The 16,847-nt window shown below is 46.6% G+C and overlaps 1 protein-coding gene across 1 annotated transcript in view; it reads right to left on the reverse strand.

Moving 5' to 3' along the window:
* The window catches only part of LOC130296514 (oocyte zinc finger protein XlCOF6-like), an 88,701-nt gene that overhangs the window by 17,705 nt on the left and 54,149 nt on the right, over positions 1-16,847 (reverse strand). Inside the window, exons 2-4 of the mRNA XM_056548121.1 lie at positions 6,380-6,506; positions 6,235-6,296; positions 5,276-6,035 (exon numbers count right to left, since the gene is read on the reverse strand). Coding sequence (XP_056404096.1) covers positions 5,276-6,035; positions 6,235-6,296; positions 6,380-6,506 — 949 coding nt within the window. The remainder of the gene's footprint in view (positions 1-5,275; positions 6,036-6,234; positions 6,297-6,379; positions 6,507-16,847) is intronic.

Genomic DNA, 16,847 nt, shown 5'->3' on the forward strand with positions numbered 1-16,847 from the left:
TGCGGTTCCACAATATTTAATGGTATTCCCCCCCCTCCCATGTTACCTGGGCGCCGCTTCTCTTCCAACCCCCCTCCCCCAATGAATTATCAGCTGCGCTGTCCCCACATCTGTCCCCACATCATGTCACCAGCAAGTGCTCCTCTGCTCATCCTCCTATAAGTTGCGGGCCGCCGGCACTAGAAATCGGTACTGTACTACAGATAATGTTTCCCGGGCTGCATAAAATAAACAAAATAAACTTTAACTAACCTGCCTACGTTCCCCTGTTGCTCTGCTACCGTCTTCACTGTCCTGCGCTGCGATCCTATTGCTGTTTCCTTGGGACGGGAAAGTCACAGAGCCGCCAGCCTATCAGCGGCCCAGGCGGGACATTGCTGCAGACCGATGATGGGCTGATGGCTTTGTGATATTCCCATCCCCAGGAAGCAGGTGAGGCCGGTGATGGGTGGAATTTGGACCAAAGGGGGAACGTAGGCAGGTGAGTTAAAGTTTATTTTGTTTATTTTTGCAGCCCAGGCAACGTTATTTGTAGTACAGTACAGATTTCTAGTGTCAGCGGCCCTCAACTCATAGGAGGATGAGCAGAGGAGCACTTGCGGGTGACATGATGTGGGGACAGATGTGGGGACAGCGCAGCTGATAAATCATTGGGGGGGGGCGGAAGAAAAGCAGAACAGCGCTCGCAGGTCACATATGATTAGTTCCCCGATGTGGGGACAGCACGCTGCGGCAGATAATTCACTCATTAGAGGGGAGGGGCCCAAATGGTATTGCGGTATGGGCAAAATTCATATCGTGCAGGAAAAAAATTTCAGTATTCGGTATGAACCGGTATACCGCCCAGCACTACTCAAACGTGAAGATGCCGCTGCTGCCTCTTGCAGGGGTAGTGCAGGCAGAGGAAGTGGAGCATTGACAAGTTGGCTGTGTAGAGACTTTTTATAAAAATCCAATATAGCCTCATTTCAGAAGGTGAAAAAAATACCCCAATTTTGACTTTCTACCAAGGGTCTAAGAGTGTGGCTATCCAGTACAAATTTTTTCCTGTAAGCTCACAATATGCCTGTTACTGCACGTCCAAAAAAGCAGCCAGCCATCTTTGCCCCCTTTTCTCGTCCAGCTTGTTCTCGTCAACGTAGGATAGTCCGGATGGTGGATAAGCAGCCCCAAACAAGTTCCAAAGATATTCAAGCTGTCCTGCAGGCTCAGGGAGCATCATTGTTAGCATTAACTATCCGTCGACATTTAAATGAAATAAAACGCTATGGCAGGAGACCCAGGAGGACCCCACTGCTGACATAGAGACATAAAAAAGCAAGACTACATTTTGCCAAAATGAACTTGAGTAAGCCAAAATCCTTTTGGGAAAACGTCTTGTGGACAGATGAGACCAAAATAGAGCTTTTTTGTAAAGCACATCATTCTACTGTTTACCGAAAACGGAATGAGACCTACAAAGAAAAGAACACAGTATCAACAGTGAAATATGGTGGAGGTTCAATTATGTATTGGGGTTGTTTTGCTGCCTCTGGCACTGGGTGCCTTGAATGTATGCAAGGCATCATGAAATCTGAGGATTACCAATGGATTGTGGGTCGCACTGTACAGCCCAGTGTCAGAATGCTCGGTTTGCATCCGAGATCTTGGGTGTTCCAGCAAACATACATAAAAAAAAAAAACAGAAATGGATGGCAACAAAGCGCTGGAGAGTTCTGAAGTGGCAGCAATGAGTCCAGATCTAAATCCCATTGAACACCTGTGGAGAGTTCTTAAAATTGCTGTTGGGAAAAGGCGCCTTCCAATAAGAGAGACCTGGAGCAGTTTGCAAGGGAAGAGTGGTCCAACATTCCGGCTGAGAGGTGTAAGAAGCTTATTGATGGTTACAGGAAGTGACTGATTTCAGTAATTTTTTCCAGAGGGTGTGCAACCAATTATTAAGTTGAGGGTGCCAATAATTTTGTCCAGCCAATTTTTGGAGTTTGGTATGACATTATGTCCAATTAGATTTTTTTCCCCTCCCTTTTTTGGTTTAGTTCCAATGCACACAAAAGGTAATAAACATGTGTATAGCAAAACATGTGTTACTGCAATCCTTATGTGTGAGAAATACTTAATTTTCTTGAAAAATTTCAGGGGTGCCAACATTTACGTCCAGGACTGTATGAAGGATAGCCAAACTCCTTCACTGTATTTGCAGCGACCACTTCTGCAGGCAGACTATTCCATGCATCCACTACTCTCTCAGTAAAGTAATTCTTCCTCATATTACTTTTAAACCTTTGCCCCTCTAATTAAAAAAAATGTCCTCTATATAACACTATGTCCTCTTGTGGTAGTTTTTCTTCTTTTAAATATCTTCTCTTCCTTTATCATGTTGATTCCTTTTATGTATATAAAAGTTTCTACCATATCCCCTCTGTCTCTTCTTTCTTCTATACATTTTAGGGTCCTTTAACCTTTCCTGGTAAGTTTGATCCTTTAACCTATGGACTAGTTTAGTATCTTCTCTAAACTCTCTCCAAAATATCTACATCCTTCTGGAGATACGGCCTCCAGTATTGCGCACATGAGCACTTCCCTCTTTCTACTGCTAATACCTCTTCCTATACACCCAAGCATTCTGCTAGCATTTCCCGCTTCTCTATTACATTGTCTTCCTACCTTTAAGTCTGACAATTTTGGAACAATGCCTCGGCTGCTACTACTACCACCAGGCACCTGTTGCTGCTGCCTGTACTGGTGCTGGTACTGCCACCAACATTCCTACTGGCTGATGACATGGCAGGGGTCTTCTTTACTCTACCCTGCCCAACAATTCCTTTACTCGACATCATTTATTTGAGGTTAGTTTGATTTTTTGGTGGTTATTTTTCACTCACCTACTAGTCAACTTTAACTTTCAATGTTTTGAACTGCGTTGTTATCTTACAACTAGGTATAACGCAAGTTTGATTAAACCAAGAATATGAAAGTACAGTTGCTATAAATGGCTAATACGTATTGGATGCACAAGTTTGGAAATGAATGACACATAAACCAGCAAATCATATGATAACTTGAGTTATCATATGATATGCTGGTCACCCTGATGTCATGTCACAACCCCCTGCTTTTCCTGCTTCCTCTGGGCACCAAAAAGCCATATTTTTCATGTAAATTCACGAGTCGAGCAAAACCTTGCTTGCTCATCTCTTCTGACTATATTGCTTCCCTCCACCAAGAAGAATAAAACAAAAAGGGAGGGGGTAAACCTGATCATCAGTGATAACATCAGTCCCCAGAAGTCACAATCACATTGTGCCAGCACCTTAGGAACCGGAGATAAAGAGAAATATTCCTCCTCTCTGTATATAGAGATACGAAATGGGAGCAGCAGGCCAGCACCACACTCATATATTCTATGTCCAGATTCCAGCTATTTTTCATATCAACATTATAAATGTACATTATGTCTTATCACCTATATACAGGTCACATGTTCATCTATATTTAATGAGCATTATGGCCAAATGGGAGAATATAAAGAGGAAAATATAAATATTAGGGATGCACAGAAATTTCATTCACCATACATTATCAGCCGAAGATGCCACTTTCAGCATTTTTGGCTGAGGGAATTTTCCGCCAATAATTTCAGGGAGTGTGGCTTAACCCCTATAGGACACAGTGCAGGTACACCCTGGGCACCTGGGACTTAGCACACCAGGACATACCTGTACGCCTTGAGTCCCGCCGCGGCTAAGACATGAGTGAAGGAGCTGCAATCACATCATAGCAGCCAGGGACTTGCTAGTAATGGCTGACATCAGCGATCGCGCTGTTGTCCACCATTAACCCCTTAGATGCTGTGATCAATATTGAGCAGCTATTGAGCAGCTATTGAGCAGAATAGAGAAGTAGATTGAAGATAACAATGATCGGTGCTATGCCTATCCATAGCGCTGATCTGTATTTGAAATCTAAAGATTGAAATCTATAGTCCACTGTGGGGTCAGAAGATGACAATTTTAAATATACTAATTTTGTTCAGTTACGTGTGACTATTTATAAAATTAGAGCAATATTAGAAAAACTATTTAAATTGGGTATCATTTTAATCACATTTGACCTACAGAATAAAAACCTAGCATTTTAACCTTAAAATGCACTGTGTAAAAACAAAAAACAAAAACTTTGCCAAATTGCGTTTTTTTCTTCAATTTTGCCCCACATATTATACTTTTTTTTTCTTCATTTCGCCAAACATTTTATGGTAAAATGAAAGGTGCCATTACAAAGTACAATTGGTCACGGGAAAAACAAGCCCTGATATGTGCCTGTAGGGGAAAAATAAAAAAGAAGTAATGGCTCTTAGTAGGAGAAGAGGAAAAAGCGAAAATACTAAATTGGAACTTTCCTGTGTCCCAAGGCCATAATGGGCTGTGTCCTTAAGGGGTTAAAGTGGGGCCTAGCTTGGAATTTACTTAGGCAGGTCTGACAGAAGAAACGCAGTTGGCGCCAAGTACCAGCAGGATCTCCACATCTCCCCCAGGATCGGCACATGTAAATCAGGGCCTGTACGTAATGCTTCCTGCATATTTTTCCACATTGTCCCATAGTTTATAGGGGGGCCAGGGCCGGTTCAGTGTACAGGGCGTGATTTTGTATTTTATTTTATATTATTATCAGAATGGAGTTTTTCATTTCAGATTACTTAAATTCATTGATGAGCATTGGAATGATCTCACAAGTCACCATTGAAAAATTAGCAAAGAAACTTATTGACTGAACAACAATACTGAAGCACAAAAGCTTTCACCGTTTACAGTTCATCGCATCATCGGAGCGCGCGCTCCTCCACGAAGACCCACAGCATCCTGCGCAGCAAACACCGCTTGTCAGTGCGGATTGTCTGTCATAAGGCAGACTTTGCCACATAGTGCCAGGCGCTGCGAACATCCGTTAGGACTTCGGAGCTGCAGAGGATCCCTCCCTGGATAACATTGTGAGGTCGGGGGAGTGCACTGGTTCCCGTATTAAGTATATCTTTGACGACCGCCAAGTAGCACTACACAACATTACAGGACAAGCGCTCACCAGCAAACGCTCCCCAGTGGGTGCGGTATTGAGAGGCTCCATTATGAATGCATTTGAGTAACTTTTCTACTATACTACTTTGTTTTCTACTATTTTAATAGTCAAATCATACAAGTTTGCTGTAGACAGGGACTAGAAAATTAGAATATGTGACTTTTCTCTGCATTTAGTGGTTACTACTCAACTGGTTGGTTACCTGTAGGAATGTCCTCCTTATACTGCTCATCACCGCTCACTTCTGTCTCCTCTTCTTCTTTTATGTCTGTAGCATTAATATAGTTCTGATTTTTCCCTGTAGGAATGTTCTCCTTATACTGCTCATCACTGCTCACATCTGTTTCTTCTTCTTCTTTTAGGTCTGTAGCATTAATATAGATCAGATCTTTCCCTGTAAGAAAGTCCTCTTTATACTTGCCATCACCGTTCACATCTGTCTCTTCTTCTTTTATGTCTGTAGCATTAATACAGATCAGATATTTCCCCGTAGGAAAGTCCTCTTTATGCTGTTTATCACTGCTCACATCTGTCTCTTCTTCTTCTTCTTCTTCCTTTATGACTGTAGCATTAATATAGCTCAGATCTTTTCCTGGAGAAATTTCCTCTTCATACTGTTTATCACTGCTCACATCTGTCTCTTCTTCTTCTTCCTTTATTTTTATAACATTAATATTGTTCAAATTCTTCAATGTAAAAATGTCCTCCTTATACTGCTCATTACCGCTCACGTCTGTTTCTTCTTCTTCTTTTATGTCTGTAGCATGAATATAAATCAGATCTTTCCCTGTAGTAATGTCTTCCTTATACTGCTCATCACCGCTCACATCTATCTCTTCTTCTTCATTTATATCTGTATCATTAATATAGTTTGGATCTTTCATTGTAGGAATGTCCTCCTTAAACTGCTCATCACTCCTCACATCTGTCTCTGGAGCATTAATATTGTTCAGATCTTCTACCTGATTCATAAGATGTGAAAGAAATATTGTAAAATGCAGATCCAGACAACATGTAATTTCTATGGTCGGCTTATATGCTGCTATATCCAACTTTTTTTTATTTAACAAGTATTAACCATATAATACTGTAGGATAAAACAAGACTGAACACACGAGCTTCACAGCCCTTCTACAGATCATAGGGAATATCTCCATCTACCTGATCCTGAGGAAGAAGAGGACGGGGACACCTCTCTGCTGCTGTTCTCTTACTGGATCTGACTGTAGGGAACACATACAGAGACTGAATTCATTCTTTACATACAAATAATGAGAGGACGTGTGTATATAGTCATGTCTATTACCTGCTGATGTGAGGGGCTGCTGATCCTCCATCATCACCTGATCCTTGTACTGATCCTTGTGTCCTTCTACATACTCCCACTCCTCCATGGAGAAATAGACCGCCACATCCTGACACCTTATAGGAACCTGACACACAATGATACAGTCATCACCCCGACCCCTCCAGTGGTGTTACTGTATAATGTCCCAGCATTCCCAGCAGTGTCACCTCTCCAGACATCACCAGACCCCTCCATTACTGTATAATGTCCCAGCAGTGTCACCTCTCCAGTCATCACCAGACCCCTCCATTACTGTATAATGTCCCAGCAGTGTCACCTCTCCAGTCATCACCAGACCCCTCCATGACTGTATAATGTCCCAGCATTCCCAGCAGTGTCACCTCTCCAGTCATCACCAGACCCCTCCATTACTGTATAATGTCCCAGCAGTGTCACCTCTCCAGTCATCACCAGACCCCTCAATTACTGTATAATGTCCCAGCAGTGTCACCTCTCCAGTCATCACCAGACCCCTCCATTACTGTATAATAACCCAGCATTCCCAGCAGTGTCACCTCTCCAGTCATCACCAGACCCCTCCATTACTGTATAATGTCCCAGCATTCCCAGCAGTGTCACCTCTCCAGTCATCACCAGACCCCTCCATTACTGTATAATGTCCCAGCATTCCCAGCAGTGTCACCTCTCCAGTCATCACCAGACCCCTCCATTACTGTATAATGTCCCAGCAGTGTCACCTCTCCAGTCATCACCAGACCCCTCCATTACTGTATAATGTCCCAGCATTCCCAGCAGTGTCACCTCTCCAGTCATCACCAGACCCCTCCATTACTGTATAATGTCCCAGCAGTGTCACCTCTCCAGTCATCACCAGACCCCTCCATTACTGTATAATGTCCCAGCATTCCCAGCAGTGTCACCTCTCCAGTCATCACCAGACCCCTCCATTACTGTATAATGTCCCAGCAGTGTCACCTCTCCAGTCATCACCAGACCCCTCCATTACTGTATAATGTCCCAGCATTCCCAGCAGTGTCACCTCTCCAGTCATCACCAGACCCCTCCATTACTGTATAATGTCCCAGCATTCCCAGCAGTGTCACCTCTCCAGTCATCACCAGACTCCTCCATTACTGTATAATGTCCCAGCAGGGTCACCTCTCCAGTCATCACCAGACACCTCCATTACTGTATAATGTCCCAGCATTCCCAGCAGTGTCACCTCTCCAGTCATCACCAGACCCCTCCATTACTGTATAATGTCCCAGCATTCCCAGCAGTGTCACCTCTCCAGTCATCACCAGACCCCTCCATTACTGTATAATGTCCCAGCATTCCCAGCAGTGTCACCTCTCTAGTCATCACCAGACCCCTCCATTACTGTATAATGCCCCAGCATTCCCAGCAGTGTCACCTCTCCAGTCATCACCAGACCCCTCCATTACTGTATAATGTCCCAGCATTCCCAGCAGTGTCACCTCTCCAGTCATCACCAGACCCCTCCATTACTGTATAATGTCCCAGCATTCCCAGCAGTGTCACCTCTCCAGTCATCACCAGACCCCTCCATTACTGTATAATGTCCCAGCATTCCCAGCAGTGTCACCTCTCCAGTCATCACCAGACCCCTCCATTACTGTATAATGTCCCAGCATTCCCAGCAGTGTCACCTCTCCAGTCATCACCAGACCCCTCCATTACTGTATAATGTCCCAGCATTCCCAGCAGTGTCACCTCTCCAGTCATCACCAGACTCCTCCATTACTGTATAATGTCCCAGCAGGGTCACCTCTCCAGTCATCACCAGACACCTCCATTACTGTATAATGTCCCAGCATTCCCAGCAGTGTCACCTCTCCAGTCATCACCAGACCCCTCCATTACTGTATAATGTCCCAGCATTCCCAGCAGTGTCACCTCTCCAGTCATCACCAGACCCCTCCATTACTGTATAATGTCCCAGCATTCCCAGCAGTGTCACCTCTCTAGTCATCACCAGACCCCTCCATTACTGTATAATGTCCCAGCATTCCCAGCAGTGTCACCTCTCCAGTCATCACCAGACCCCTCCATTACTGTATAATGTCCCAGCATTCCCAGCAGTGTCACCTCTCCAGTCATCACCAGACCCCTCCATTACTGTATAATGTCCCAGCAGTGTCACCTCTCCAGTCATCACCAGACCCCTCCATTACTGTATAATGTCCCAGCATTCCCAGCAGTGTCACCTCTCCAGTCATCACCAGACCCCTCCATTACTGTATAATGTCCCAGCAGTGTCACCTCTCCAGTCATCACCAGACCCCTCCATTACTGTATAATGTCCCAGCATTCCCAGCAGTGTCACCTCTCCAGTCATCACCAGACCCCTCCATTACTGTATAATGTCCCAGCAGTGTCACCTCTCCAGTCATCACCAGACCCCTCCATTACTGTATAATGTCCCAGCATTCCCAGCAGTGTCACCTCTCCAGTCATCACCAGACCCCTCCATTACTGTATAATGTCCCAGCATTCCCAGCAGTGTCACCTCTCCAGTCATCACCAGACCCCTCCATTACTGTATAATGTCCCAGCATTCCCAGCAGTGTCACCTCTCCAGTCATCACCAGACCCCTCCATTACTGTATAATGTCCCAGCATTCCCAGCAGTGTCACCTCTCCAGTCATCACCAGACCCCTCCATTACTGTATAATGTCCCAGCAGGGTCACCTCTCCAGTCATCACCAGACCCCTCCATTACTGTATAATGTCCCAGCATTCCCAGCAGTGTCACCTCTCCAGTCATCACCAGACTCCTCCATTACTGTATAATGTCCCAGCAGGGTCACCTCTCCAGTCATCACCAGACACCTCCATTACTGTATAATGTCCCAGCATTCCCAGCAGTGTCACCTCTCCAGTCATCACCAGACCCCTCCATTACTGTATAATGTCCCAGCATTCCCAGCAGTGTCACCTCTCCAGTCATCACCAGACCCCTCCATTACTGTATAATGTCCCAGCATTCCCAGCAGTGTCACCTCTCTAGTCATCACCAGACCCCTCCATTACTGTATAATGTCCCAGCATTCCCAGCAGTGTCACCTCTCCAGTCATCACCAGACCCCTCCATTACTGTATAATGTCCCAGCATTCCCAGCAGTGTCACCTCTCCAGTCATCACCAGACCCCTCCATTACTGTATAATGTCCCAGCAGTGTCACCTCTCCAGTCATTACCAGACCCCTCCATTACTGTATAATGTCCCAGCATTCCCAGCAGTGTCACCTCTCCAGTCATCACCAGACCCCTCCATTACTGTATAATGTCCCAGCATTCCCAGCAGTGTCACCTCTCCAGTCATCAGCAGACCCCTCCATTACTGTATAATGTCCCAGCAGGGTCACCTCTCCAGTCATCACCAGACCCCTCCATTACTGTATAATGTCCCAGCAGTGTCACCTCTCCAGTCATCACCAGACCCCTCCATTACTGTATAATGTCCCAGCATTCCCAGGAGTGTCACCTCTCCAGTCATCACCAGACCCCTCCATTACTGTATAATGTCCCAGCATTCCCAGCAGTGTCACCTCTCCAGTCATCACCAGACCCCTCCATTACTGTATAATGTCCCAGCAGTGTCACCTCTCCAGTCATCACCAGACCCCTCCATTACTGTATAATGTCCCAGCAGTGTCACCTCTCCAGTCATCACCAGACCCCTCCATTACTGTATAATGTCCCAGCATTCCCAGCAGTGTCACCTCTCCAGTCATCACCAGACCCCTCCATTACTGTATAATGTCCCAGCATTCCCAGCAGTGTCACCTCTCCAGTCATCACCAGACCCCTCCATTACTGTATAATGTCCCAGCATTCCCAGCAGTGTCACCTCTCCAGTCATCACCAGACCCCTCCATTACTGTATAATGTCCCAGCATTCCCAGCAGTGTCACCTCTCCAGTCATCACCAGACCCCTCCCTTACTGTATAATGTCCCAGCAGTGTCACAATGTCTCCAGTCATTTCCATCCCACTACAATGGCCAGCAAAGATATGGCCTAATAGATTGTTTTATACAAGTATTTTGCAGATCACAATAAGAATCATCTCATGAAGCGTCTGACTAAAAATAAATAAAATAAAGTAATTATAAGTTTTAATTAAGTTTATTAAAAAAAATTAAACTATTTTCTCAAAACACTAAACAAAAACAGATAGGTATTAAAAAAAAATAAAAATAAATAAATAAATAAATAAATAAAACCCTGGAGTGCTTCTTTACATTTTTTAAAATCAACTGGTGCCAAAACGCTATACAGATTTGGAAATTACTTCTATTTAAAAATCTTAATCCTTCTAGTACTTATCAGCTGCTACACTACAGGAAGTTGTGTAGTTTTTTTTCCCCGTCCGACCACAGTGCTCTCTACTGACACCTCTGTCCATGTGAGGATCTGACGGGAGCAGGAGAGGTTTGCTATGGGGATTTGCTCCTACTCTGGACAGCTCCTGACACAGACAGAGGTGTCAGCAGAGAGCACTGTTGTCAGACTGAAAAGAACTACACAACTTCCTGTGGAGCATACAGCAGCTGATGAGTACCGGAAGGATTAAGATTTTTATGTAAAAGTGATGATCGGGCCGAAATGGCGTGTTCCCTCCATGTGAGACCCTTACAACCTCTGCAACTGTCAGATGCCCCTGTGCAAATTCCTAATTTAGGCCTCAAATGCGCATGGAGCTCTCTTACTGCGGAGCCCTGTTGTTACGCCGAGCGCTCCGGGTCCCCGCTCCTCCCCGGAGCGCTCGCAGCGTTCTCTTATTCACAGCGCCCCGGTCAGACCTGCTGACCGGGTGCGCTGCGATATTGCTCCCAGCCGGGATGCGGTTCGCGATGCGGGACGCGCCCGCTCGCGATGCGCATCTCGGCTCCCGTACCTGACCCGTTCCCCGTCTGTGTTGTCTCGGCGCGCGCGGCCCCGCTCCTTAGGGCGCGCGCGCGCCGGGTCTCTGCGATTTAAAGGGCCACTGCGCCACTGATTGGCGCAGCAGGCCTAATCAGTGTTATCACCTGTGCACTCCCTACTTATACCTCACTTCCCCTGCACTCCCTCGCCGGATCTTGTTGCCATTGTGCCAGTGAAAGCGTTTCCTTGTATGTTCCTAGCCTGTGTTCCAGACCTCCTGCCGTTGCCCCTGACTACGATCCTTGCTGCCTGCCCTGACCTTCTGCTACGTCCGACCTTGCTCTTGTCTACTCCCTTGTACCGCGCCTATCTTCAGCAGTCAGAGAGGTTGAGCCGTTGCCGGTGGATACGACCTGGTTGCTACCGCCGCTGCAAGACCATCCCGCTTTGCGGCGGGCTCTGGTGAATACCAGTAGCAACTTAGAACCAGTCCACCGACACGGTCCACGCCAATCCCTCTCTGACACAGAGGATCCACCTCCAGCCTGCCGAATCCTGACACCTGTTATATTTCAAGGCAACAGTCTAGGGCCACATATGGGGTATTTCCATACTCGGGAAAAGAATTTAAAACATTTTGGGGACTATTGCTTCTTTGACCCCCCATATAAAAAGGAAAACTTGGGGGCTACACCAGCTACATTACATTTTTACACAAACATGCTGGTGATGCCCCATTTTTTCCATTTTCACAAGAGGTTAACCTGTTAAGGACCAAGGGCGTACCTGTACGCCCGTGGGAATTACGGTCCCCCACCGCGAGCTGGGCAGGGAACGGATCGGGGTGACTGCTGATATCTATCAGCAGGCACCCTGTGCAAATGCCCAGGGGGGGGTCATCAGACCCCCCTATGTCGGCAATCGCCTCAAATCACAAGTGACCCGGAAAAGAAGAGGGGATCGCGGTTGTCCAAGACAGCCACGATCCCCCTGAAGGGATAGAAGTGAGGTGGCAGGGGTGCCACCCCTCCTATGCCTGCTATTGGTCGTCTAGACACGACCAATAATAGCAGATCGGGGGCGGTGGGGTTAACTTTCATTTTCCCCGTTCTGCCCACCCACAATAGATGGGCCAGAACAGGGAACCGACAAAGGACCGGCGCTGACGTCCACTTTCCCTGTGGTCGAGGCTGCGGGCGACGATCGGTGTCGGAGATCATCGGGCGGCAATGACGTGCGGCTGGCTCCCTGGATCCTACAAAAGCCGGTGAGTTGCGTAGCAACATCTGGAGGGCTACAGTTTGAGACCACTATACAGTGGTCTCTAAACTGTAACCCTCCAGATGTTGCAAAACTACAACTCACAGCATGCCCAGACAGCTGTTTGGGCATGCAGGGATTTGTAGTTTTGCAACAGCTGGAGGGCTAGAGTTTGGAGATCACTGTGCAGTGATCTCTAACTGTGGCCCTCCAGATGTTGCAAAACTGCAAATCCCAGCATGCCCTAACAGCTGTCTCGGCATGCTGGGAGTTGTAGTTGCGTACCTCCAGCTGTTGCATAACTACATCTCCCGGCATGCCCTTCGGCGATCAGTACATGCTGGGAGTTGTTATTTTGCAACAGCTGGAGGCACACTGGTTTGAAAATACTGAGTTAGGTAACAGAACCTAACAAGGTTTTCCAACCAGTGTGCCTCCAGCTGTTGCAAAAGTACAACTCCCAGCATGCACGGTCTGTCAGTGCATGCTGGGAGTTGTAGTTTTGAAACAGCTGGAGGTTTGCCCCCCCCCCCATGTGAACGTACAGGGTACATTCACACGGGCAGGTTTACACTGAGTTTACTGCTTCAAGTTTGAGCTGCGTCAAATTTTTCGCCGCAGCGCAAACTCCTAGCTGGAAACTTACCGTTACCTGCCAGTGAGAATGTACCCTAAAAACACTACACTACACTAACACATAATAAAGGGTAAAACACTACATATACACCCCCTTACACTGTCCCCCCCCCCCCCCAATAAAAATGAAAAATGTATTGTACGGCAGTGTTTCCGAAACGGAGCCTCCAGCTGTTGAAAAACAACAACTCACAGCATTTCCGGACAGCCACTGACTTACACATTTTTTTTTAAATTTTAGATGGGAAAAGGAGGTTGATTAAAACTTTTATTGACCCCTTAAGGACCAGGGGTTTTTCTGTTTTTGCACTTTTGTTTTTTCTCCTTAAATTTAAAAAATCATAATTCTTTCAATTTTGCATTTAAAAATCCATATGATGGCTTAATTTTTGCGCCACCAATTCTACTTTGTAATGACATCAGTCACCCAAAAAGTTACAACGAAATGGGAAAAAAAATCATTGTGCGACAAAATTGAAGAAAAAACGCCATTTTGTAACTTTTGGGGGCTTCCGTTTCTACGCAGTATATTTTTCGGTAAAATTGACACCTTCTCTTTATTCTGTAGGTCCATACAGTTAAAATGATCCCCTACTTATATAGGTTTGATTTTGTCCTACTTCTGGAAAAAATCATATCTACATGCAGGAAAATGTATAAGTTTAAAATTGTCATCTTCTGACCCCTATAACTTTTATTTTTATTTTTTTTAAGCTTAATTTTTATTGAAAATGTTTTTCATAAAAATATTGGTAGTAACAACAACTCACATACTCCTTCTCCATCTAAGGATTTATCATTTTCACCTAAAACTTCACCTCAAACGGTGTATTCACCACAAATAGCCTCACAGACTCGCCTAGAGGACTCTGGTCTACCACCTAACATGGAACAAGCCATGAGATCCTTGTTCCAAGAGTTCAGAGAAAACCTACAAACTGACTTCATGACATCACTAAGTTCTCTGGCTAAAGAAGTTGACAGAACAAACTGTCAGGATCCAGACTGGTATGCAGCGAGGACACTGGTGGTGGATCCTCTGTGTCAGTGGGGTGATGGCGTGGGCCGTACCAGGGGAACGGAATCTAAGGGGTTACTGGTTTTCACCAGAGCCCGCCGCAAAGCGGGATGGACTTGCAGCGGCAGGTAACCCCCAGGTCGTTCCACCCGATAGCGACTCAACCCCAACTGACGGCTGAGATAGGCGCGGTACACAGGGACAAGGCAAGAGAAAGGTCGGACGTAGCAGAAGGTCAGGGCAGGCAGCAAGAGTCGTAGTCAGGGGCAACAGCAGAAGGTCTGGGTACACAGGCTTGGGAACACACTAAACGCTTTCACAGGGCACAAGGCAACAAGATCTGGCAAGGACAGGAAGGGGAAGTGGGTTTATATACACATAGAGCAGGTGTAGGTACCGATTGGGCCAGGCACCAATTAATGGTGCACTGGCCCTTTAAATTTCAGAGAGCTGGCGCGCCCTAGAGAGCGGGGACAGAACAGCAAGAGGACGGGGCAGGTGAGGACATTGGGATGCGACCCACGGGCGGGCGCGTCCCGCTACACGGATCACATCCCCGCCGGTGATACCAGTGCAGCGCTCCCGGTCAGCGGGTCTGACCGGGACGCTGCACAGAGAAGAACGCCGCGAGCGCTCCGGGGAGGAGCAGGGACCCGGAGCGCTCGGCGTAACACAAACCATCTAGAAATGAAAACGGGTGAATATACCGAAGCACACAATGCCCTAGTTGATGACCAAAATGAACTCAACGAAGATATGTTCGCAGTCAAACTCAAGTTAGCGGATCTTGAGGATAGGTCAAGACGAAACAATATTCGTTTCAGAGGAATCCCAGAAACCGTACAAGCTTCAGACCTAAGAGAATTTCTAATGGATTACTTTACCATTCTAGTTCCTAATGCAGACCAAAGGGACATGATCATAGACAGAGTCCACAGGATCCCTAAACCATCTCATTTACCATCAACAGTGCCAAGAGACGTACTCGCTAGACTACACTTTTATCATTTTAAAGAGGAAATTCTAAAAAGGGCGGAAAACCCCCCCTGCTTTACCAGAACGTTTCTCCCAGCTGAATCTACCGCATTTTTCGCCGTATAAGACGCACTTTTTCTTCCCCAAAACTGGGGGGAAAAAGTCGGTGCGTCTTATACGGCGAATACACCCCCTATCGCGGCGGTCCCTGCGGCCATCAACGGCCGGGACCCGCGGCTAATACAGGACATCACCGATCGCGGTGATGCCCTGTATTAACCCTTCAGACGCAGCGATCAAAGCTGACCTGAAGGGAAAGTGACACTAACCCGGCTGTTCAGTCGGGCTGTTCGGGACCGCCGCGATTTCACCGCGACGGTTCCGAACAGCCCGACTGAATAGCCGGGTTAGTGCTTACAGGACACTGGGAGGGACCTTACCTGCCTCCTCGGTGTCTTCTCCGTTCAGGGATCCCCTGTATGGCCGGCGCTCTCCTTCCTCGTCATCACGTACGTGCGTTGGCGTGCGTAACGACGTGATGGCGGCGACGGAGAGCGAGGATACCCAGCCGACAGCAGAGACGTTCCGGAGCGACGGGGACACGGCGACAGCAATGGAGCGACATCCAGGGCAGCGGTGACGGGTCCGGAGCGGCGGGGACATGTGAGTATTACCTCTTATGCAGTGATCTTCAATCTGCGGACCTCCCGATGTTGCAAAACTACAACTCCCAGCATGCCCGGACAGCCAACGGCTACGGATACATGAAAAAATTTAGAAAATGTATACGTTTAAAATGGTAATCTTTTGACCCCTATAACTTTTTTATTTTTCGGTGTTCAGGGCGCTTTGAGGACTCATTTTTTGTGCCGTCATCTGAAGTTTTTAGCGGTACAATTTTTGTTCTGATCAGACTTTTTGATCACTTTTTATTCACTTTTTTGTGGTATAAAAAGTGATCAAAAATGCGCTATTTTGGAATTTTTATGCGCGTACGCCATTGAAAGAGCGGTTTAAAAAGCGGTATATTTTTATGATTCGGACATTTCCGCACGCGGCGATACCACATATGTTTATTTTTATTATTATTTACATAATGTTTTTTTTATTTTTGGAAATGCCGGGTGATTCAAACTTTTATTAGGGGAAGGGATAATTGAAAGGGTTAATGATTTTTTTACACTTTTCTTACGCAATATTATAGCTCCTATAGGGGGGGCTATAACATTGCATGTACTGATCTTTACCACTGATTGATCCATCTCCATAGGAATGGATCAATCAGTGTTTTCGGCGATTGATTGCTCAAGCCTGGATCTCAGACCTGAAGCATTCAATCGGCGATCGGACAGCACAGGAGAAGGTAAGAAGACCTCCTCCTGTGCTACAGCTGTTCGGGATGCCGTGATTATACCGCGGCGATCCCGAACAGCTCCCTGAGCTAGCCGGGCACTTTTACTTTCCGCGCGCTATTAGAGGCGGGTCCCGGCTTCACTATGACGCCGGGCCCGCCGCGATATGATGCGGGGTCACCGTGTGACCCCGCGTTATATCGCAGGACCGGGACTCATGACGTATGCATACGTCATGGGTCCTTAAGAGGTTAATCTTCGCTATGATAATGGAACTGTTAGCTGAAAAAATAAGGTAAGACCCCGGGATCCCAGGTATAAAGATAGGCGA

The sequence above is a fragment of the Hyla sarda genome, chromosome 1 (assembly GCF_029499605.1).
Source record: "Hyla sarda isolate aHylSar1 chromosome 1, aHylSar1.hap1, whole genome shotgun sequence".
NCBI classification, from domain to species: Eukaryota; Metazoa; Chordata; class Amphibia; order Anura; family Hylidae; genus Hyla; species Hyla sarda.